Source organism: Vidua macroura, chromosome 21 (assembly GCF_024509145.1).
Source record: "Vidua macroura isolate BioBank_ID:100142 chromosome 21, ASM2450914v1, whole genome shotgun sequence".
In the NCBI taxonomy this organism is placed as follows: Eukaryota; Metazoa; Chordata; class Aves; order Passeriformes; family Viduidae; genus Vidua; species Vidua macroura.
The window spans coordinates 3,156,550-3,179,783 of NC_071591.1; the positions used below are offsets into that span (position 1 = coordinate 3,156,550).

At 48.8% G+C, this 23,234-nt stretch overlaps 1 protein-coding gene across 2 annotated transcripts in view; it reads right to left on the minus strand.

Moving 5' to 3' along the window:
* COL5A1 (collagen type V alpha 1 chain) overlaps positions 1 to 23,234 on the minus strand; it is a 136,660-nt gene that overhangs the window by 11,918 nt on the left and 101,508 nt on the right. For both annotated transcript variants that reach the window (XM_053996247.1, XM_053996245.1), the window contains exons 32-62: positions 22,480 to 22,533; positions 18,401 to 18,445; positions 18,060 to 18,113; positions 17,158 to 17,202; positions 16,474 to 16,527; positions 15,904 to 15,957; positions 13,866 to 13,919; positions 12,389 to 12,496; positions 12,145 to 12,234; positions 11,999 to 12,052; positions 11,275 to 11,382; positions 9,957 to 10,064; positions 9,345 to 9,398; positions 8,621 to 8,674; positions 8,346 to 8,453; positions 8,198 to 8,251; positions 7,643 to 7,750; positions 7,461 to 7,514; positions 7,013 to 7,120; positions 5,972 to 6,025; positions 5,769 to 5,822; positions 5,274 to 5,327; positions 4,784 to 4,837; positions 3,824 to 3,931; positions 3,388 to 3,441; positions 3,236 to 3,289; positions 2,642 to 2,749; positions 2,137 to 2,190; positions 1,509 to 1,544; positions 694 to 747; positions 73 to 331 (exon numbers count right to left, since the gene is read on the minus strand). In XM_053996247.1, the coding sequence (XP_053852222.1) occupies positions 73 to 331; positions 694 to 747; positions 1,509 to 1,544; positions 2,137 to 2,190; positions 2,642 to 2,749; positions 3,236 to 3,289; positions 3,388 to 3,441; positions 3,824 to 3,931; positions 4,784 to 4,837; positions 5,274 to 5,327; positions 5,769 to 5,822; positions 5,972 to 6,025; positions 7,013 to 7,120; positions 7,461 to 7,514; positions 7,643 to 7,750; positions 8,198 to 8,251; positions 8,346 to 8,453; positions 8,621 to 8,674; positions 9,345 to 9,398; positions 9,957 to 10,064; positions 11,275 to 11,382; positions 11,999 to 12,052; positions 12,145 to 12,234; positions 12,389 to 12,496; positions 13,866 to 13,919; positions 15,904 to 15,957; positions 16,474 to 16,527; positions 17,158 to 17,202; positions 18,060 to 18,113; positions 18,401 to 18,445; positions 22,480 to 22,533 (2,311 nt within the window). The remainder of the gene's footprint in view (positions 1 to 72; positions 332 to 693; positions 748 to 1,508; positions 1,545 to 2,136; positions 2,191 to 2,641; positions 2,750 to 3,235; positions 3,290 to 3,387; positions 3,442 to 3,823; positions 3,932 to 4,783; positions 4,838 to 5,273; positions 5,328 to 5,768; positions 5,823 to 5,971; positions 6,026 to 7,012; positions 7,121 to 7,460; positions 7,515 to 7,642; positions 7,751 to 8,197; positions 8,252 to 8,345; positions 8,454 to 8,620; positions 8,675 to 9,344; positions 9,399 to 9,956; positions 10,065 to 11,274; positions 11,383 to 11,998; positions 12,053 to 12,144; positions 12,235 to 12,388; positions 12,497 to 13,865; positions 13,920 to 15,903; positions 15,958 to 16,473; positions 16,528 to 17,157; positions 17,203 to 18,059; positions 18,114 to 18,400; positions 18,446 to 22,479; positions 22,534 to 23,234) is intronic.

Sequence of the window (23,234 nt, forward strand, 5' to 3'; positions counted from 1 at the left end):
GCTCTTCCAACCCTCATTTCTGTGTTTATCTGGAGGCAGAATTCCCTACAGCCCCTCTATCCCGGGACACACCATCTGGGAAATCAGGGTGGCAGAGCTGCAGGTCCTTGCAGGTGCGTGCTGGGTTGTGCTGAGTGCCCAAGGGATGCTTCATCTGCTCGATTTCCAGTTTCAAAGAGTTCAGGGAGCCAAAAATCTCCTCCATGCCATCAGCATAGTCCATGTAGTTGTCGGCGTTGCCGTCGTCCAGCAGCTGGCTGGCATCAATGTTCCTCCTGGTCCTCTTGGCAGCCTGGATGGGCAGGGGCTGGATGACTTCTCCAGGAGGACCCTGATTTTTGGGGAAAAAAAAAAAAAAGAAAGACACAACTTCTCATTCCACTGGGAAAAGGACATGAGAGATGGACAAAGCAGCAACATCCCAAAATACACATTGGACATGGAAAACAGCCATGGCTGGTGCTGATCAAACCTCTGGCTTCAACATTTTCCACCTTCCATTGTCCCCTTCCACCTTCCCTTGTCCTCTTCCCATCAGTAAATCCTTCTTTCCCATCCTTTCTCCCCCAGAGATTCCAACCCATGGCTAGGATTGGCAAAGAATTCTTGCCCAGAGATTTTTCTGCTTCCCAAATTCCAGCACCCATGAAGTCTGAACCTCGTTTCATGCTTCACCTTATGGGTTCTACTTACAGGAGGCCCTGGGGGTCCAGGAAGACCTGATTCACCCTTTGGACCTGTGGGACCCTGGATGGAAAAACAAGGGAAAAATCAGGAGTCACTCAGGAGAATTCACCTGGTTACTTTTATCACATCCCAAACACTATTTTAACTAATGAAACTTCATTTTTGTCCCTTCGGGCACACAAGAGGAGTCTCCCTATTCCCACATCCCAAGAAAATGGTATTTTTGGTTATTTTTGGTGTTTAGGTGAAAGAAAAGATCAAACACCTGGAGTTACAGTCAGATTTTTCTTATGCTTCCTACAGAATGCATAAAATGCATAAAATCTTTAACTCTCCCAACCAATCCAACAGTTCTGCAAGTCAAATAAAATCTTCAAATTAATAAAACATCGAATTTTGGATGGCTAAAAGACACTAAGAAGTTGCCCAAAAGAGGAATTTTTAGCTGCCTGCACAGCAGGTCTGCACCACGAAGCTCCAGAGTCTCATTTCTCACCGAGTTCTTCACTTTCCACCTTCCCACCTCCCGCTTTTCACGGGCTATTTTTAATCCCCTCCACTCTCCAGCAGCAGCTTTCCTCCTCAGGACTAAGCACTGGATTGCTCCTTGTGATCTCTGCTGCTCTGCTCTTCAGGGAAGTGCAGTGGTGGCACAGAAACCTTCCCCAGTTATCATTCCTGGGCTTAGGCAGCCTGGAAAGGCAGAGTTTGCTAATTCCTCTCTGCTAATTGCATTCATTTTATTGATGAGGGGAGTCCCAGGGTGTCCTACACTCACTAAAAACCCCTCAGCCTCTTCCTTTAGCTGTGTCCATACTCACTGAGGAGCCTTTAGCACCTTTGGGACCAGGTAGACCCTGTGGAGAGACAAAAACAGAAAGGAGTCAGCTCATTTCCAAGCACAGAGTTCAGAAAGGGGATTTTAAAAAATTTACTCCCTTTCTATTTCCACTTTCCCCATCTCCTTCAGCTGGGTGTTGCTTTTATTTGCCAACAGACAAAAAGCTTTTGTGGCAGAGCTCCACACTCCTGCCCCAGTGGGGACTGGGGAAACTGCTGGGTGATTCCTGGAACGTGGGGCTGAGCCCAGCTCCGTGCTCAGGACACCCAGGATGCAGCACGAGGCCTCTGGACATCCAAAAAATGATAAAAATCAACAAAAAAAAAAAAAAAAAAAGGGCAAGAAATCCCCGTGGGATTGTGGATATTCCAAAAGAAAAGGGGAGGAAACAAGGTGGGATGATTTCCCTGATTTCCCATATCACTTCCAGCACTCCTGGAACTCATCCAAGGGTTTTTAAAGGGCTCAGCTGGGAAAAAAAAAAAAAAAAAAAAAAGAACCATCCTCCTACAGCCAGGGCTGTGCTGGGCATTCCTGGGAGCACCAAAGTGGCTCCTGAGGGCCTGTGCAGCTCCCAGGGAATTCCAAGGTCATTGGTTGTCACCTACCGGTAATCCTGGGGGCCCTGGAGGTCCAATGGGTCCAGAGGGACCTGTGATACCCTAAAAGATAACAGGAAAATAACATTGATCTGCAATTCTGGCCTAAAATTACACCTCCAACCCCTGCTCACAGGTGAGCACCCAGTTTTGGAGGATTCCAAAGTCCAGTGTGGAGCTTTACCTGGTTTTTAGAGCATGGACAAAGAATCTCCTGTCTCATTTAGGCTCACACTTTTGAGAATCAGCCCTTCAGATGAATATTTAATGGCACCATCCCTCCAAGTCTATTCAACTCTTTCATAGGACCCTTGAGAATCTGCTTCCCACTAAAATGGGTCATTTTGGAGCAGATCCATGTTTCACACGTAGAATAAACCACATTAATACAGAAAATATCCCTCAAAAACTGCCAAGGAGCTCCTGCCAGGGTTGCCCATCTCTGCTCTGCTGCACCTCCTCGAGGGTGCAGTGCTCCAAAGCACGTTCCATGAAGGTTTTAGGGAATATTTACCTGCTCTCCTTTGGGTCCTGCTGAGCCCTGGGGGCCTGGGAGACCTCTGTCACCCTTTTCTCCCTGCTCTCCTGGAGGTCCAATAAGACCAATTAATCCTGGGTGACCCTGGGGGAAAACAGCAGATGTTAATTAGGATTTCTGACTGGAGAGAGAGCAAAGACATTTCTAGATCCAACCCCAAGTATCTGAGTGAGGTGAGAGGAGTTTGTAGCAATCCCTGACACGTGGAAGTGGCAAAGTGGACAAAAATAGGAGATTTTTACAGCAGAAAATGCTACAAATATAGAAAGAACCTCTGCACTGGAGCAGCTGCTCATTCCCTGGGGTTATATAAATATATATATATGACAGAAAAGTTTATAGGGTGGAGAATCACCCCAAAAATGGGCCAGGGCTCTGCACCTCCACACTCACCCACAGCTCAGCTCCTTGGGGCACGCTCAGAGTGCTCCAGCTCTCCTCTACAGCTGTCCCTGGGGCTGGTGACACTCCCCAGCCTTGTCCTGCCAGCTGCAGGACCCCTCTGCAGTGCCATTTGTCCCCCCACAGCCCACCAGGGATCAGGCACTGGGATCCTGTGTGCATTCTCACCTTCTCCCCTTTAGGACCAGAGTCTCCTTTCAGACCAGGCAAACCCGGAGGGCCCTTTGGGACACAGGGGGAAAAAAAAAAGAGGGAATGAATTCATGTCACACTCATTCATCCCATTCAAAAACTCCTGGAATTGGATGCTCTGGACATACCATTGGGCCTGGAGGACCATCTGGGCCAGGGGATCCCGGGAGACCTTGTTCACCCTGCAAAAAAGTGCAATTCCCTCATTCCCAGTGACAGCAGTGCTCCCAGCTGGGAATATTCTGATTATTCACCTGTGCCAGGGAACTTTGTCCTGGCTTTTCACAGATGGCAAAAGCAAAAGGATTTATGTTCCCTTCCATGCTCAAATCTCTGCTGGAAAAGGGACTTTGTGGGTCAAGGGAAATCACTCCTGGAGAGTGGCTGAAGACCCAAGACTCAAATGAAACGTGGGAGATGATATTCCCCAGTTCATTATTCCCATGAAATATGTTTTGTCTGCTGTCAGGCATTCCAGCATGGACAGAACACTGGGAAAAGGCATCTTCCAGCCAGGTGGGATACAGGAACAAACCTGAGCTTTCTCAGGCTGGGAATACTCACAACTGGACCAGGAATCCCACGAAGGCCATCGGGGCCAGGCTTCCCTGGAGCACCTTGGGGACCAATGGGCCCAGTCTTCCCAGGAGGCCCTTCCAAACCAGCTTCCCCCTGGATGAAGAGGCACGGTGTTGAATTTGTGTTGGGATGTCAGACGTCATTTCCAAGCAGAGAGTTCAGAAAAGGAATTTTAAAAAATTTACTCCCTTTCTATTTCCACTTTCCCCATCCCCTTCAGTTGGTGTTGCTTTTATTTGGTGTTGCTTTTATTTGCCAACAAAAAGCTTTTGTGGCAGAGCTCCACACTCCTGCCCCAGTGGGGATTGGGGAAACTGCTGGGTGATTCCTGGAATGTGATTTTGTGAGAGGGTGCCAGGATGTCATGGAGTGGATGCAGATCCATGCAAGGCACATGAAACGTTCTGCTCCTTGATTTTCCTGCTGCTCCCTCCACCTTAGGCACTTTCCAAACTCCAAACTCCTTCAGTTTCCAGCCTTGCCTGAATTCCAGCAGGAGCCACCCTTTGGCTCTGAGCTCTCCTGGGTTCAGGGACACCCATCCATCCACCCATCCTCCCTCCCCTGTGCTGCCACAACGGGATCTGTAATTTCCAATCCCATCTCCATTTCCCACCCAAACAATCCCAGCCCATTAATGCCGTGTTTGCCCTGGGAAAGGACACGGGGCTCTGCACACCCCATTATTTACAGCACATTAAATTGCCAAATATAACACTCGGATGTTTCAACCGAGGGAAAACATTCCCGTGACCTTACCAAGCCCTAATTATCTCCACAGAGCTTGTTAAGGGCTGCAACATAAGCTCAGATTTGAGGCCAGTGGCCCCAAATTCAGGCTAATTTGTTGTAACATGCAGCAAAATCAACTCCCTGCCTTGGCAGAGGGAGATCCCCTCGGAATATCAAGGATATAGCACAAGTGAAATCCCTTTCAGCTCTTACCTTGGCTCCTTTCTCTCCTTGCCTTCCTTCAGGACCAGCTGGACCAGGAGGGCCCTAAAGAAAGCCCAGAATAGATGGAAAACACAATTAGGTCCTGCTGATCTGCAACGCTCCGTTGGAATTAGCAAAACGATGCTCCAGCCCCAGGGAAGGAGACAAAATGGAGACAAATATCCCTGAAAAGCTTTTTAAATTAGCTCCTTGCTAAATGAATCCCTGGGTTCTGCCAGCAAGGCAGGAAGAGCAGGAGTACTTCATCCTTGGATTTTCTTTGGGCTGTTTACATCTTTAAAAAAAATCCATGGGATTTGCCTGGCAGCTTCCCATCAATTTCCAACAGCCGTGGATGGTGCATAATTTTATTTTTTTTAATTATCACACATTTTACACAGTATTTACACAGCACTTGTTGTAGGCTTAGTAAGACCATGAGTTTTAAAAAGTTAATGGAAGTGCTTTTGGGAAAAGCTTCCTAAAAAAGCCAACTCACCCGTTTTCCAGGAGGTCCAGAGGGGCCTGGCTCTCCCGTGGGCCCAGGGGAACCCTGCAGGGAGAGAGGGGAGGGGAACAAGCCATGAGTGCCCCACCCATGGATGGATGGATGGATGAGGGATGGATGGATGGATGGATGGATGGATGAGGGATGGATGAGGGATGGATGGATGGATGAGGGATGGACGGATGATGGATGGATGGATGGATGGATGGATGGATGGATGGATGAGGGATGGATGGATGGATGGATGGATGGATGGATGGATGGATGGATGAGGGATGGATGGATGGATGGATGGATGGATGGATGGATGGATGAGGGATGGATGGATGGATGGATCCATGGATAGATGACACAGGAGGGAATGAGATCCTCAGTGGGCAATTCCCACTGGGAAATTCTGGCAGGAATGAGAGGCTCAGTGTCCGTGGAGCTGACACAGAGCCATGAGCACTGTGGTGAACAGCTCTCATCTCTCCAGGTACTCACAGTCTGTCCAGGTTCACCATCATCACCTTTGTCACCAGGGGGACCATCTTGACCCTAAAAAGGAGGGAAAAAGGAACAAGGAAGTGTTTTTAGGGTGTGAATGGTGCTGAGCAGAGGAAATGCCAGGGGAGCCCCTGGGAATGAGCAGCACAGTTGAGTTTCACCCCCCCAGGAGGGGGAAGCTCTGTGAGACCAACACTTACAGCTGGGCCAGGCTCTCCAGGAGGACCAGGGTCACCAGGGAAACCAACTGGACCCTGCAAAGAGAGAAGAATATTCCCAAGTCAGGGATGTGGCACCTGGAGAGCGCCAGTGACAACATAGGGAGCCACCCTATGGAGTAAAATCCCAATTTCTACAACCACAACCCATCTTTGCAGCTGCAGTGTTTTCACCCTGTCCCAGCCAGTCCAGATCTGCATCCTGACTACCAGAGCTCCAAAGGCAACGCTGGGACTTCCATCCCAGTTTTTCAGAAATCCTTCGGCTGGGTGACAGCAGAATCCTCCCAGCTTTGGGAATGTACAGATTGGAAGGTTTTGCTTTTGCAAATGTGTGACATTTTGCACAGGAGGAGCCTCTCAGAGCATTTATTGACTGAAACACTTCACCATTCTTCCCCGTACGATGTCTGTCGGGTGCCTCACATGATTCCAGGAGCAGCCTGCAACCCATCACAGATATCCCAAATCCCATCTGTTAGGAGGGATGACTAAACCCCCCTGCCTCCTCTGCTTCTTTGTGCCATCTTGCCTTATCTCATCATGAATTTCAGGCATCAGAGGAGCCTGCAAGATAAACCCTGTACCATTGTCCCCTGGTAAAATCAGCAGAGCTCCACTGGCTCCACCAGAGCTGGAGAAATCAGCAGCAGGGAGCTGGGTGTGCAGGTACAGCTCCCACATCCAATAAATCTCCTTGATCCTATTTTGGAAGCTCTGCTCTGGTGCGGAAGACCTTGGACATCCATAAACACAAAATGTCCCTACTGCAGCTCCTCTCCATGGGGTGAGATTCCTGATAGCCTGCAAAAAGCACTGATAATTCCAGTATTTCTGGGAAATATGGTACAGTGGGGTCTTTCCCTCATCAGTACCCTAAAGAAGGGGGCTGAGATCATGGATCACCAGAGGAACAATTCCATGGTTAGGAAATGAGTTTAAATTTCCACAGATATCTCTGGGAACATCTTTTCATGCAGAAATCTCTGCTGGCAAGGCAAGGAAAGCCGAGGGGGTACTTACAGGGCTGCCTTTGGGGCCATCATCACCTGGTGGGCCTTTGGGACCAGGTGGACCAGCAGCACCAGAGGGACCTGCTTCCCCCTTTTCACCTCTTTCACCTTTAGGGCCCTGTAAAGGCAAAAAAACTTTTATAATCAAGTAAGAAACAAAAACATACCGATTTCTAATTATCCTTTAATCAATTCTGAGCAAGAAGCTCTATTTGTGTCTCCAAACACAAGGACATGATTTAACAGTCCCTTCCCACAAGGACTGAGTGGTGTTCATGGTGTTCAGTCGTGGGCAGCCCAGATTTGGTGACTAAACGTGATCCTATAAATACCCAGGAACGTGGCAATGTGTCATCAGTACCCAAATCCAGGACAGGGCTGGTTCATTCCCTGCTGTCCCATCCCCATCCGCACCTCTCCAGCACGTCCACGCGTGGATTTTCCCAGGGGGCACTTACCGGCAGGCCGACCTCGCCAGGGAGACCGGGCTCGCCAGATTCCCCAGGTTCACCCTGCACATGGAAAAAGAGGATGGAAATATTCACATTTCTGCAGGGGGTTGAGTTTTCTGCTGGCACAGCAAAGCCACTGCACGAGTGCTGCAGCAAACTCCTGCTTCAGGCTCGTCCGGGTGCTTTACCTTCTCTCCTACTGCACCAGGGTTTCCTATTCCTCCAGGAGGACCCTGTGGACCGTCTGCTCCTGGTGGCCCAGATGGACCTCGGGGTCCTGGTGGGCCTGGTGGGCCCTGAGGGGAAAGGAGGACAAATGTCACATGGGTTTCTCAGAGCAATGTCAGTGAGAAAATATATAAAATAAGAATATATAAATAAATAAAAGATAAAATAAATAGAAATAGAAAATAGAAATAATATATATAATACATATTATATAATATATATAATATAATACATATTATATAATATATAATGTATACTATGTAATATACAATGTATAATATGTAACATATATAATATAGCATATAACATATATAATATAACATATAACATAACATAACATAACATAACATATAATATAATATAATATAATATAATAATATAAATGCATTAACATAATAATATATAATAATCATAATAATATAATAATAAATAATAATTATAATGATAACAGAATATATATAATAATATAAAATATAAAATCAATTCTATAAATAAGAAATTCAGAAGCCCCTTACCATCTGCCCAACGTCACCTGTTTCTCCCTTCTCCCCAGGTGGTCCAGGCAGGCCCTGTGGAGGTGCAGAGGATGAATTTTAGCTGTGAGCACCTCAGGAGAGCCCCAGCTCTCATCACCCTGAGCCCTCCCTGGCTGCTGTGAGTTACCTGTAAGCCCACGGGGCCAGGGGGGCCGGGGAAACCTCGGGGTCCTTCATCACCTTTCTGCCCAAAGAGGCCTTGCTGTCCTCGGGGCCCGGGCTCTCCATCAGCTCCCTGCAAGGACAGGCTCTGTTCAGCCCAGGACAGACGTGGGGTCACACAAACCCCATCCCACCACCCCCTGCTCGTGTTGGGCAGCAGTGCCAGGCAGGAATCATCTCAGGAGGCTTTTTTAGGAAAAAAAAAAAAAAGGATTTCTCTTAATAAAGTGCAATACTCACAGCTGGGCCAGGCTGACCAATTGGGCCCTGGGGACCAGTGGGGCCTGGGGGACCCTGTCACAAAAAAAGAAATGTCAGTGTTAGGAGCAGAGTGACAAATTCACCTGGAAAAGGTGAAGTCCTTCAATACAATCTCCATTAAAACTGCCTTAATTCCTAAAAGATGGATGGAGAACAGGGTCAGGCCTCCCTGGACACCCCAGCATTCCTCAGCCCTGGTGCCAGTGGAGAGCAGACTCCTCCAAACACATTTTTGCTGCAGCAAAGCAAAGTCAGCACTCAGCCCTAACTCCTGGGTAATTCATGTTCCTCAGGCTCTGGGCAGCACAATAAGGGTGTGGAATGACCAAAGAATTACAGGATGGTTTGGGTTGGAAGGGACCTTTACAAATCTCCAGGCTCACCCCTCTGTCATGAGCAGAGACATGTTCAACTAAACAAGAAAGAGAACTTCAGCCAAAGACCCAACTTTGATGGCAACTCTGCTCGTGTTTCACAGATATTTCCATGCTAAGTGGGTGATGTGGAAATATCTCAGTGTTCCTGGGAGCTGGAGGCTCCCACTTGAGGCTCTCACTCTTTTTTTACATCATGTGGGTATTTGATGAAGCAGAGAAGATGAATCAACATTAGAAAATGATATAAATTTAATTTCTATTTCCAGCAGGTCACACAACGAAGCAGACTCAAGAGAAGCACCTACAGCAGAGTCCCCTCCACTCACCTGCTCCCCCTTGTCACCTTTGCTGCCCTTCTGTCCAGGCTCCCCGATCTCACCCTGCCAGGAACCAAGGGACAACATTAATCCATCACCACTTCCACATCTCAGCATCCCAGCAACAGCCCTGTGTGTCTGCATCCTCATCCCAAATCCCACAGGGACTGAATGGGTGAGTGGGCTGAATAATTCCAGAGATTTGGCCACTCCAGGTGCAACCAAACCCTTTTTCACCCGACAATTCCTCGGCTGCCACGCCATGCACGAAGCTACACCTTGCAGACCTTTTGAGCAGCCACAAGGGATTTGTCCCAGCTGATGTTTCCTGGGAATCCTCCACTCCAGAGGGGCTTAATGAGAGAGGGAATTAATTTGGAGAGGCTGGGCATCTTTGGGCAGGCACCTGCTACAGGTTTGGGGGAGGCAACCTGGATTTCAGGGAATTTTGTGGCTGGGAGAGCACAAGGAGCCCCATGGAGCTGCTGCTCATCCCATGGGACTGTGAGTTCCACAGAAATCCTCCAGCAGCACATCCCACCCAACTGTGGGATGCACCACGGTGGAAAGGTTGCCCAGTTCCTTGCCAGAGTGACCCCACGCAGCAAGAGCTGTCCCCACCTTGTCTCCATCCTCTCCAGGAGGTCCAACAGGACCTGCCGGGCCCGGCAGTCCCACGGGGCCCTGGATGCCATCCCGGCCAGCCGGTCCTTGGGGACCTTTCTCCCCCTGGAAGCAGAAAAACAGGCAGGTCACACCCAGAGCTCTCCAACCGAGCCCACTGAGGTTTGATTCAGCTGCTAATGACTCCTGGCTGGCTGGGCAGGAACAGCAAAGCCGTTCCCAGCTGATATTTCATCTGTGCTCCTTGTCTGAAATGAAACAAAACTTCTGTATTGAGGGATAATGAAAAGAACAAGCAAATGTAAGCAGTGAATACCCAGATCACAGCTGCAATTTCACTGCTACAGCAACATAACCTGATTTAATCTGAGCCCTCTGCCATCTCTGCCTGGATGACAAACAAGACCCCAAGTAATTTTTACTCCCACGAGCCAGTTTTTGCTGATTCTGGTCCTGGCTGCCCCAGCACTCTCTGCTGCTCCATCCCTGGCTGAGCCCCAACTAAGGGGGGGTTCTCAGGAGGCCCATCCTGAGATTCTGGACAAATAAAACCACCTGAAGGGAATAAAACAATCCCTGTGTCAACATCTACTTGTACTCCTTTGAGCAGGAGTTTTCAATCAAATTTGTTTGTTTACAGGAACTGAACAGTGAATATTTTCCAGTTTCCTCGTCCATGATTGAATTGCATCCGAATCCTGGGTGCTCTCCTCTAAATAAATTAGATGCCACATAAATTGCCTATTCATCCCTGCCCTGACTGACACATGGTGTAGGTACTCAGCAGGACAGATGTTCCTAAAACTAATTCACAGGAAATTCTCGCCTGTGGATCAGCTGCTGGAGTTTCTAACTAACCAGCAAGCGTGGCTGATAAACACTTCTGATATCAATCAACCACCACCAGAGCAGGCTGACATCACCAAAGCCACCTCTGTGGTGGAGCTGGCTCAGTTCTCTGCCCACAGGCCTGGCCTTTGGCTGTTTGTCACCAGCAGGTGACACAGGCTGTGTCACCTTTTCAGCCCCCAGGCCGTGTCACCTTTTCAGCCCCCAGGCCTTCTCGTTGCCTGAGGACACCCAGGTCCCTGGGGTCACAGCCATGCTTGACAGGGGTGTCACTTGAGCAGCTGACATTCAGTGGTTTGATGTGCTCAAGATGAGAAAATTCCCTTCTAATTGAATTCCTTCCTAATTGACCCCCTTATTTTTTTTTTATCATTTAAATCTCCACAAGGACTGGTTCCACACTCAGCTCCCTACTGCACCCATCTCCAGCTGCCCCACAACCCTTCATCTCCATACTGGTACTTACTGGAGCTCCCTTTTCACCTGCAGGTCCTGGAGGTCCCTGAGGGCCAGGTCTCCCTGGCAATCCTATAGGGCCAGCTGATCCTGCAGGGCCACGCTCCCCAGGAGAGCCCTGTTGGGAGGAGGAGGAGGAGGAAAGGAGCTTTAATTGCAGTATCAAGCTTCACCCATGCCCAGAGAGAGAGAAATCCAAGCTCTTCATCCATGTTTGTGCACGTTTGATGGGATAACTGCCATGTGAAGAGTTGGTACCACTGGCCTAAGGGGCCCTGCAGATCTTTCTTTTGAATTAAAATCCATTAATATCCCTGGAAGGGCTGGATTCTCCCCTGGATGGTGCAGAGAGCTCAGTTCCTGGGGACACATAAACAGCCTGGAACAAGAGCATGAGCCACTTCACAGCCAGCAGGGAGGGTTGGATGATGAATGTTTCCTTCCAGGAGGGCGGCCCTGAGCAGGGATCTCAAGTGGAGACAACTTCCAGAGGGAAAGCAGGTGGATTAGAAGCAAAATCCTGGATGTCCTGAACCCCTGCAGTTCCCTCAGCCTGTCACGTACGTCCACAGCTGACCCCACAAAATGACTGAGTTGTTACACGCAGGGCTTGTAAAAGAAAGGAACATGCAGGGAGTCAGGAAAATCGGGATAAAGCCTGGAGCTGTGACTAACCCTGGCCTGGCCCTGCCAAGCTTGTAAATGGTGCTGCCTGCAAGGACAGGGATACTCACGGCTGGGCCTGGAGGGCCTGGGGGACCTTCGTTGCCTTTCAGCCCTGGAGAACCCTGCAGGAAGGAAAACAAAGTCATCTGGGGAGGTGGAAAACTGGACCAGCTGGGAATTCTCCAGCTGGAGGCAGCCAGCAGCCTGTACTCACAATGGGGCCGGGGAGGCCTCGTTCTCCAGGAAACCCTCTCAATCCAGGGGGACCATCCTTCCCTGGGAGGCCAGCAGGACCAGGATCCCCCTGCAAGGACAGGGACAAATGCACGTTCCATGGAGGCCCAGCTCATCTCCTCAGCCTCCAGCTGGGATGAGGCAGGAGCTCCCTTTCTTTTCTGAATCACCCTCTCCATCTCCAGGGAGGGACAGGCAGCAAGGAGGTGAATTCCAGTCCCTACCTTGGTCCCTTCTTTTCCAGTGAGGCCGGGAAGGCCTTGTTCCCCTGGGGGACCTGGAGGGCCTGGATGGCCTCGCTCACCCATGGGTCCAGTCTCACCCGTTGGACCCTGGAAAAAAAACAGTCAGAGAAGACGGGGTGGGTACTGGCAGAACAACTGAGGAAGGGAAAAGTGCAGGGTATCATTTTAGTCCTTTGGGCTGTAATGGGATGGAAGAGGTGCCTTTCAGTGGCACCAGCAATCCCTGGAGACATTCCCCCTCTGGCACCTACAGGCACCTTGACCTGGAAGTGGCCAACATCACCCTCGGCAGACTGGAGGCACTGGGAACCTCCGGAGTGAGCCCAAATTTCACCCAAACGAGATGTTACCACCACAACTATTATGCTTAGCTTTTCCTTTCTAATTGAAAACTTCCTAAGCACTCTCCAAGCCTGCTGATTCCTGCTCGGATGGGGCATAAATAATGCATGAGGCTCGTACTGCCTGGCAATTACCGGCTGCCTCCGTGCCCTCCGAGGGCACTCAGGGTGACAAGTGCCACAGAGGGCTCCCCAGGGGCTCGTTTTTTTTTTAGGAGGACAAAAGCCACATGCACAAAGCCACGGTGTCCCTGCCCGTTGGTGGCTTTGGGAACAGGGCTGTAACTCATGTCCTGCTGCAGGGCGGTGCCACTCAGAGCACCTCAGCAGCCACAGATCGCCCAGCAGAGCCCCACCAAATTGCCACCGAGCCTAATTGGCACTCGAGAAGACAGACACAGCCGTCAGGGAATTGCCCCTAATCAGGGAATTTACAAATCAGGGGCTTTATGGTGTCATTAAAGAGGACAAATTAATTACTTCCTAATTAAAGAGCAGTTCAGGGAAGAAGACTCGACCCAAAGCCAGTCCAGCTCAGTGGAGGCTGACTGAAAGTTGTGCTGGTGCCTGTTCCCACAGAGCTCGAGGTGACTGAAAGCAAACCAGCCCAGCTCTGACAGAACCTGGCAGCACTTCAGATGAAAGAGGGATGATTTTCCTCACAGTGACACGGAAGAGCACTCGGGCACCACGTTTGCTCTGCCCTGACCACCAGCAGCTGCAGAGCCCTTGGAGATCTCATTTAACTCCCTGTCTGCTTCAGGCCTTTGGGCTGGGTTGTGCTTTTCAGATGTTTTGTGTTTTTCAGCTGGGTTGTGCTTTTCAGATGTTTTGTGTTTTTCAGCTGGGTTGTCTTTTTTCAGCTGGTTTCTCACCCCTACACCTTTTTTACACCAGGGTGGTTGAGCTGAGCTCACAGGAACCACCTCATTTACGTTGGTCTAAACCCCATCCCCATCAGCAAGGTGAGCTGGGGCCACGGGGGGGATTTCACACCTGCCTCAGGAATTTCAAAGCCACCTGACAAGGCTTTGCCTTCCCTGGAAAAGGAGTCCACAAGCAGCTCCAGTTGAACCAGTGGAGATCAGTTGCAGGGGTGAGCATTTGCTTCTTACCTGAGGCCCTACAACACCAGGGGGGCCTGGAGGGCCAGTCTTGCCTTGGAAACCCTGTTAGAGAAAGGCAAAAGACAGAGAGGTGACACTTCTGCCAAGGACTCCTCCTGTGAGGGTCACACTGCCACCAACTGTTCCTCCCCCAGTGAAACCCCTGACCAGGGTGGGCACCCGAAGGAAAAGGAAATAAGAAATCAAACAGAAAGCGGGAAAAAATGTCTTTGTGCATTTATAAAGGGTGAAACAGAGGAAGAAGAAGGGATTCTCAAAGCTCAGCCCTGCTGCTTGGATGGAGTTGTTGTGGTTTGGCCATATATATGCATATCTATAAAAATCTGTTATGCTCATAAAACCATGGAGGAAATAGCAATTAAAAATGCCATTAATGGCTATTAAATGGCTATTAAAATCAGTGGGAATTTCTTCATGCTGAGCAACTCTTAAAAGCTATTTCCCTTAGCCTGCTCCTCATTCTGGTGCTGGTTTAGGCTCGGTTCTGTCTCAGCTCAGGGGCAGCTTAACCCACGGGGGCTGAGTGAAGCTTTATCTCCTCCATCAACACTTGCTGAAAGGAGCCACAGCCGTGTTTGTCTCCAAAGGCTGACGAGCAGGGAAGTCTCCATGGCAGCTCCTTCCAATGGCACTTTGAAGAGTGACAACAAGGAACTCTCACCACTGCAATTGTTTGGCTCTCCCAGGCTACTCCTTAAAAAGCACATTAATTATGGTTGTTACTCCAGCCTGCTGACAAGCTTCAGGAATGGCATTTAGGGCACACGGGCTATTTTCTCGTTGCCACAAAAGAGGATCAGATAAATCCCATGCCAACGCTAGCCTGTCATGCTTAAATAACTCCTCCATGCTATTCTGGCTGCCTGCAGATCAGAAAATATCCTGTCACTGATGGGGAAATGGCAAAATATCCTTGGGAAACGAAGGTAGAATTTAAACTCTTATCACACACAAATATTTAGACCATTTCTGTGCAGGTCTTTCCTTATTAACCTGAGGAAAGGGGTTTCCTTTTGTACTCTTTGAGCCTTGGGCACAGAGGCTTTAGAATCCGTCACGGTTTTTTTTTTGGAGCCAATCTTTGCAAATCTAATATGGCCAAATATCTCAGCATGCCTGTTTGCTGCTGAATGGGAACTTAAATAAAGGGAAGTGTTTGACACAGAGATTTCAATCTTGCACGAAGATACACTGCACTGACCAGGCTACTGATGTAGAAAGAGCATTTCATTCATTTTTATGCTGCTCTCCTTGCATTTTGGCACTGTGAGGGGAAAAGGGGAAAAAAAGGGAGCTTCTGCTGCCTGGGTCTGCAGGGAAAAGTGATCTCTGCAAGGTTGATGGCACAGGTTAACAGAGATTCTCTTTCCCGAGTGAGGCAAATTGAGGAAAGCAATTAGGGAGAGCTTTCAGACCCCAAAATAATTAAAAGACCATTCTCCATTCATTCCTGCAGACTTGGAGGTTGATGCTTTTGATTCCAGCCTCAGAAGCTGATGACAGCAGGTGCTGGCAAAGTTCTCATTGCTCCCTCCACCTTGGCTGGAGGTGTCCTTGGATGTCATGGAAGACTCAAGGAAGACTCAGTGTCAGTCAGGCTCTGGCAGGTGAGAACTCTTCACCTTTAAGTTAATCCTGACCTGAGGACTCGGCTCAAAAATACCTCAAAACCCCCTTGTTTTAAAATCAGTCTTATGGCGTGTAAATAAATATCTGGTGCTGGGCTGAGCAGTGTTTGCACTGCCTCGCTTAGCAAATGCCAGGCAAGGTAATTAAATTGTGTGATAAGCTGAGGGGAAAAAATGCATAATGTGCAAAAGCTTTTTAATGCTCATTTGCTGGGGAAGGCAGTGGGGAGAAATGGGCTGCTACCCTCAGAGCACCCTGAGCAGCTGGAGACACAGACCCTCAGGGAACCCAAACAATCCAAACTGGGGCTGCACCTCCCCAGCAGCACAGGAGGGTTTAGAGATCCCAAAAAGAGGCTCTGGAGTAATGACCAGGCCAAGATTTTTTGGCTACTTACAGTTTCTCCTCTCTGTCCAGGGTGCCCAGGCAATCCATCCTTCCCAGGAGGACCCTGTGGCAGAAAAGCAGGGGGAGAGGCAGCATCACCAAGTGCTCAGGAATAAAAGTGTGACAAACATTGAACCAGCCCTGCTCTCCTCAGCAGCTGCTTCACAGGGAAATGGAGGTGCAGAACCCTAAAAGCTGCACCCTTTCCTTCCCACACATATCCCAGAGAATTTATCCTACAGGAGCTGCTCGCCACACTCAGGAAATCACCCCCAAACCATTTCTGAGGTCCCCCCAGTGTACAACAACTGCAGAGACAGCAGTGCTGTGCTGTCCTCCACGTCCACAGAGGGCAAATAAAAGCACAGCCACCAAAGATCCCAGAGATCCTGAGTCAGTAGGAAATGAACATTTATAATCAGCTGCAATTTACTTGGCTATTTAAAATCTGAAACCATCGGGTTGTTATCAGCATGTCTCAGTAATGCCTTTTCTTGGGAACTTGTCAGGGAATCAGCTCAGGCTGGGTGGGAAAAGGCTGGATTATCCCTTTGGATGTCCTAGGAATTGAGTTACTTACAGGGGGGCCTTTTGGTCCAGGAAATCCAGTCGGTCCTTGAGGCCCTGGTGGTCCCTGGGATGAAAGACAAGCCAGAGAACTTGGTTAAGGAACCTGCAACACTTGGTATGAAATATTGCCTCTGTGTGAGCAGCAGGTAAGCACAAAGGTCTGGAAAGGCAAATGCTGGGTGATTGTGTAGAAAAAAATTACAAACAGAACAAAACCCAGTGGGGGAAAAAAAGCCCCAGAAATTGAGGCTAAAATCACAAAAGTCCCATTGTTTCAGGATTTCCCACCTGACTGTGATCTGGAGAAAGCAGCAGGAGGTCCTGGAGAACCACATCCTCCAGAAACTGCCTGAAATTCTGGCTGCCTGCAGTCACCATGGGGAACTTCTCCCTTCTCCCATGAGTGATGCTTCCACAGGACACCCAAAGTCCCACCTGAGCCTTCCGTGGAGAGCTCAGACGGGACCTAAGGGCTGGAGGTGGCTTGGGGGACCTCTGTCCACACCTGACACCTTGGATTTCTAACCAGAATTTTCCTTTTTTTCCTTTTGCTGAGCTGCATCCTGCCCACTCCTCTCTGCTAACAGGGCACCCAGGAGGATCCACCTTGCCAAAAACCCCCTGAGCCCTGCCAGCCCACCTCCTCTGCCAGAGCCCTGGCCTGAGTCCTGCTTTACCCCTCAGCTCATCTTACCCTTTCTCCAGGAGGACCAGGGGGGCCATCACCACCAGAGTTGCCCTTTTAGGAAGAAGGAAAACAAGAGAGCATTTTAAAAAATACCCAAATCAGCATCACAACTTCTGTGTGCGAAGGCTTCAGATGGCACCAAGCCCACGGTGACACCACAGCCCAGAAACTCCCCCAGGCCTCTCTAATAATAATTCTGTGGCAGGAACAGCAGCCAGTGACAAATGAGCAGCTGCTTGTTCCCCCCACATCCCTTCAAAAAAATCCTGGGGGGATTGGGATATTTCCACCACACAGTGGCCTCCCTCAGAGAGATAAATGCCAGCCTGAAGAGGAGGGATTTATCCAAAATTCATGCCAGCACAAAGCCCAGACATTTGTTTGTAAATCTGGCAGCAACATCTCACAACAAAAGCTTTGTTTCCATCACGCCTGGTGATCAGTGCTCAGGTAATCAGTTGGTTTGGAGAAAAATCCCAAATTCTGCCTGGTGGCCAATCCTGGCTCAGCAGTGGGAAGGCAAAAATGGCTCAGCCAGGCTCAACAGCACCACGTGCCCTCACCCACCACACAGCCTAAGGGCTGGAAGGGGGTTCAAACTCTATTTAAGTCCCAAAATTGATGGGTTAGGGGAAGTTTAGGGGCTGTAGGGTCGTGCTGATGTCGGGGTTGTGTTGGTCTCCAGTCTGGATGTGCCCTCAAAGATCTGCTGGCTCCTGGGCCAGCACATTTACAGAACCTGGCACGTGTTCTGCAGTTGAGCCACTGAGCTGGGAATGAACCCCAGGAGGGCTCAGCTTTCCAAACCCAATGGAAAAGGAAAGGAGGGAGATGGAGGCTGATGAACCAGCTGCTCTCCACACCAGCTCTGCTTAGAACACCACCCCAAAGGCTCCCCCAGGCCTTACCTTTGGGCCAGGTTTTCCAGTGCTTCCCCTGGGGCCTCTTTCCCCACGTGGACCCTTGAAAAGACACAAAAGGTGACATTTGAGGCCTTTCTGCTGCCCCGAGCACTTGAGCTACATGGGGTCAACAAATCATCCCAGCAGCAGCAAGGGGTGCCAGGAAAGTAATCAGAAAGATTAAAACCACATTCAGTGGTGACACCAGCCCCAAATCTGTGTGCCCCTGGCTTAGCTGCAGCTGCTGAAGGCCAGATCCCCCCAGTGAGGACACAAAGCCCATCCCAGTTTCCCTTTGGCCAGGACAAGGTGTGGAAAGGCACAAGGATGAAGAACTGGCTGGTTACCGTCGGACCACGCTGCCCCCTCGGACCTGGCTTGCCAGGAGTGCCCTGGAATGGAAAAGGAGAAGGGATTAGGAGCCAGCAGCACAGCAGAGGAGCCCACAGCAGAGCCTGTCACACCCACGCTGCCTCAGAACCTCTCTGCTTCTCATCTGCCATGAAAAAGTCAGCAGCAGGTTCCCCTCCACCTCCTGGTTCTTGTATTTATTTGAATTTATAGCTCTTGGGCAGGTCTGGACAGTGATGCCAACACCCAGACAACATCTGCTCTTTGAGGGAATGAATCTCCTTGGGAGCAGCATCCACAGTCCTTTAAAACCCCAAAATGCTCTCAAAGTTGAGGCCACCCCCTCAGTATCCAAAAACCCAGCCAAAATCTCTTCAGCTCTGCCACCCAAACACCCGGAATCCCTTTTTCCCCCACTGATCCCTGCTCCAGGCTCCTCACCCCGCTGCTCCAGGGCTTGCTGTGGGATTTGGAAGGTGTGACACGGGTTCCTGCACACAGGCCAGTGAAGCTGCCCTACATATTTACAAATCTTCCCCAACTCGGAGCTAAACAAGGAATTCCAGGCGTTGTCTGGCAGCAGCTCGCGAGATCTGCCAGCTGCACTCAGCTCCCCGGGATGGGGACTGGGATTAATCCTGCCATGGAAAAGGCACAGCCTGCTGCAAATAAACCTGGCAGCACGTTAAGCTGTGCCTAAAAGCAAAGGAATGGCCAAAAAAGCCCAGTTTTGGCTGGTGTCAAGTGGCCAAAAAACCACGGAGAGGTTTTGACTTTGCCCCTGTGGACCTGCAGCCCGTTAATGGCACCAATCACCTCTGAAGGAAAGGAGAGGAAACCTCGATTCCCGTGGTGCTTAAAATATCCCTTTGCCATTTTCTGCCCCAAATCCATCACCTCGCTGGAGCCTGCTCAGCTCTGACACTCATTAACCAGCAGAACATAAAACAGGAGCTGCAAAACTTTGCCATCAACTTTCTTGCAGCTGCTAAAATTAGTCCTGCTGAATCTTCCTTGTTCTGCAGCTCCATTTATTAAAGCCTGCTGGCATTTTGGGTTGTTTTTTTTTTTTAATTAATGACAAAATTCGCTTTAAAGCACTCCAGCTGGTTTTGTTGGAGCTCTGGGAGGTAAATTGGGAGCAGGTGGGGAGGAGGGGGTGCTGCCTCCCCTCAGGTAGCCCCCCACACTCCTCTCCTTCTCCCACAATTCTGTTTTTAAGCCAAATTTCCCCCTGCTTATTGCTGTCATTAGTCATGCATTCAGCCCCGTGTACAGCTGCAAAGAATTTATATTCCCTGTAAATGTACACAGACCTGTATTTTTCAAACAAGGATTTTGACATGAAAGCAGCTAAATTCAGATTATTTTCCAGGCACACCAAGAAATAGTTGGATCTGGGGAGCTCCACAACCCCCCAGGCTCTGTCAGCCTGGGCAAGCAGGGAAATCTATTGCCCTTGCTAAAGGCAGAAAACAGCTCTTAAAATAAGATTTATTATTCATGTTTAACTATTGATTTCATGAGCAGGTCTTGAAAAGATGCTGAGCCCACCTGGAGCTGAGGAGGGGCTCGGTGATGAGCAGCTCTTGGGGGATTTAATGGGTCAGAATTCTCCAAAAGCACCAAACAGAGAATCAAAAACTGCTTTGGGTTGGAAGGGACCTTAAAGCTCAGCTCATTCCAAACATTCCCATGGGCAGGGACACCTTCCACCATCCCAGGCTGCTCCAAGCCCCTTCCAAAGTCACTCCAGGCTCCTTTAAACAGCTTTATTCCATCTTTCCTGCGGGTTCCTTCCACTTCTGCAAGGCCACAAGCAGCTCGCCCCAAAGCAATCCCAGTTCTGCCAGCCTTTTCCCAGACTCATCCTCTAATCCCCTTCATCCCTTTTTCCCCTCCCCATTTTTACCTTTCCAGCCCTTTTTTTTGTACAACTGAACAGCCACGAGCCAAACTTTTGTGTTTGGGGATGTTCAGCACCTCAGCACTAAAATTCAGCTGCTTGTGCAGGTCCTGCCCTTCCACCTTTGATTTTCACCTTTTTTTTTTTTAATTATTTAACAACTTGGGAAGACTCTTTGTGCTGCTGAAACAACAAGCTGAAAAGCTGAGCTCCATTTCAGCAGAGAAATGTGGGATTTGCATCATTTTGGCCACATAAACCAGGGAATTGAAGAGCAGAATGGGGATATTGTGATAAAGAAAAAAAACAAACAAATGATTTGGGGTTTTTGCAGCTCCAAATTGAGTTATTCCACAATGAACTGGAGGGGAAAAAAACGATAAATTTTATTTCTTGACTCCATGTGAACACATCCATAAACCAAACAAATTGAGTGGTCTTAGGAGAAGCAGAGGGGGATTTATCAAGTCTGACTCAACGAGGCTTAAATTAAGATGAGGACTGGAGCAGAGTGACCCCAGCTCAGCCTATAATTCTGTATATAATTGCTTTTCTCTTATTTCAAATGGGATACTTGGGAGGAAAAAAAAAAAAAACCCATAGATGGATAGCAAAGCTGTTACTGAAAATCAGCCTTTCTGCTACTCTTAAATTTCCAAGCTGAGCTCCTGTTGCTAATGGGAAGGTTTGTCCATGAAAATCTCTCTCTACACTGATAAAGTGAATATAGGTTGATTAATTTGGTATAAAATGGTAGAAACGGTCTAATCATCCACTGAAAATAAAAAAAAATAAATTAAAAATTGGAATTACCAATAATAAATCAACGTTTGAAAGGTTAAAAAGCCCTTTTTTAATTCCTGAAGTGAAGAAATGTGTGGCATGCCAAGGGTGTAACTAAATATCCTCACTACCTCCATTAAAGGCACAAAGCTCATTTGGAATAAAAGTGATGAAAGTGCTGCATTTTTGCCTTTTCTTCTCTTCTCATGGCCTGGTTCTGAAGCTGGGCCCTTTCCCATCAGATCTGCTCCCTCCCCAATCCCTTTCAGGCTGGATAATGCCAAATTTCAAGCCTAAACCCCCTCAGGTTTTGTTCCAGCCTCAGAAATGCCCAGCTCCTGGTACCTTCTCCACTCCCTGGAAGGTTTCCCATCCCCTCCCAGATGGATTTGATTCCATCCCAGAATAGAATCATTCATGGATGTGCAGGGAGTCAAAGCAGCACATCCCACCCCTGCTGTTCTACACCCCCCAAAAATCCAGGTTTTATTGCTGGATATTTGAGAAGGAGGGGGGAATTCCAGGGAATTCCAGGCTGGATTTCCTGGCCTCTCTCCTCCTGCTCAGCCAGAGCAGAGGGAAGGATGGGGATGAGCATTTGTAATTCCAAATGAAATGAACTAATAAAAAAAGAGGGGTGGATAGAACTCAAATTGCAGTGGTGGGATATTAATGCAGTGCAAAGTGATTTATATTTGCTGGGCTCCTCTCAAAGCTGCCTGTTAGAAGTCATTTCTATTTAAATGAGAGTAAAAAGGAAACTAATTCCACTTGCTGTCCTCACTCCCCCTTCTTGTCACTGTGACCGGAGCTGGTGCAGAAAATGACTTTGTTTGTACTCTGAATCCTTTAATTCGAGCATGTTCTGCAGCAGATAAAAAATAAATCAGTATATTTAGACAATCCCTACTCTGAGAGAAGGCTGTGGAGGTGGGGTGAGAGGCAGAGGCAAGGCTGGGGGATGAAACCCCCTGATTTTCAGGGTGTCTCTGAATTTTGAGCAGCTTATTTAAAGCACTGAGAGTGCTCTCAGCCATGCATTTAGAATTTCAAGTTAGGTGAAAGATGGTTCTGGCTGCTCCTGAACAGACTCAACCATCTCTAATAATTACTGTTAATTAAAGAACTCTTTGTGCCCTGAGCAAAGGATTCAGGTTCAGAGGAGCCTCTTAAAATATCCTGAGGGGAAAATTCCCAGCGTTTCATTGGGAAGCTGCTGGCTGTGCTACCCCCAGCATCCTCCTGCCCTGCAGCAGGAGCCTCATCCTGGGATGGGGCAATTCCTAAGTGGAAAAGCCTCTGGAGCAGCAGCCCAGCAATGGAGTGATGCCCACATCTCTCTGGAGAGGAAGAAAAGAGTGAGGCAGTGGGAAAAGCAGCTCTTACCCGTGTGCCCTTCTCTCCGTTGGCTCCTGGGAATCCTGGGAATCCGATGGAGCCCTTGGGGGAAGAGCAGAGAGGGAGGGAGAGGCTCAGGACACCCCTGGGGCAGCTCTGGCCATCCCCAGAGCTCCCAGCCCGTTTCCTTGATCCTCCCTCCAATAACAGCAAAACCATCAGGCCTGGGGTGCCCTCTGAAATTCAATTTTCACCAAAAACAAATACCCATTGCTGATTAGCAGTCACCACAAAAACCCAAAGCCCACGGTTGTGATGGGAGCCCAGGCAGGATTTGGGGTTTTAGCTCCTAATTTGCTCTGGTGCACATGAAAATTTAACTCCTTGTTCTTTTCTGGTGACAACGCCTGGAGAATTGCTGCTGCTGCTTTTAAAATATGGATTAGTCCAAGAAAATGCAAAAAAACACCCCCCCCAACCTTACTCCACATGTAAAATGTAAATTAAAAATAAACCAGCCCCACCACAAGCAGGAAACAATCTCTTGCAGATAATTATGTCTCCAGAATGAAACAAGCCTGGGTTGGTTGAGCTTTTTTTTTTTTAAGCAGTGAACATGAATAATAAAATACGATTCTTACAAAAAAAGTTAACAAAAACAGAAGTTCCCAAAGCCTCCAGGGCATGTGAAATCTGGGCTGGAGCCTGAGTCTATGGAGTGGAATTCACAGTTTCAATTTAAAAAAATGCCTTGGAAATGGCCTGAACGGAGGTGGGCGTGGAGAGAAGCTACAAAGGATGTT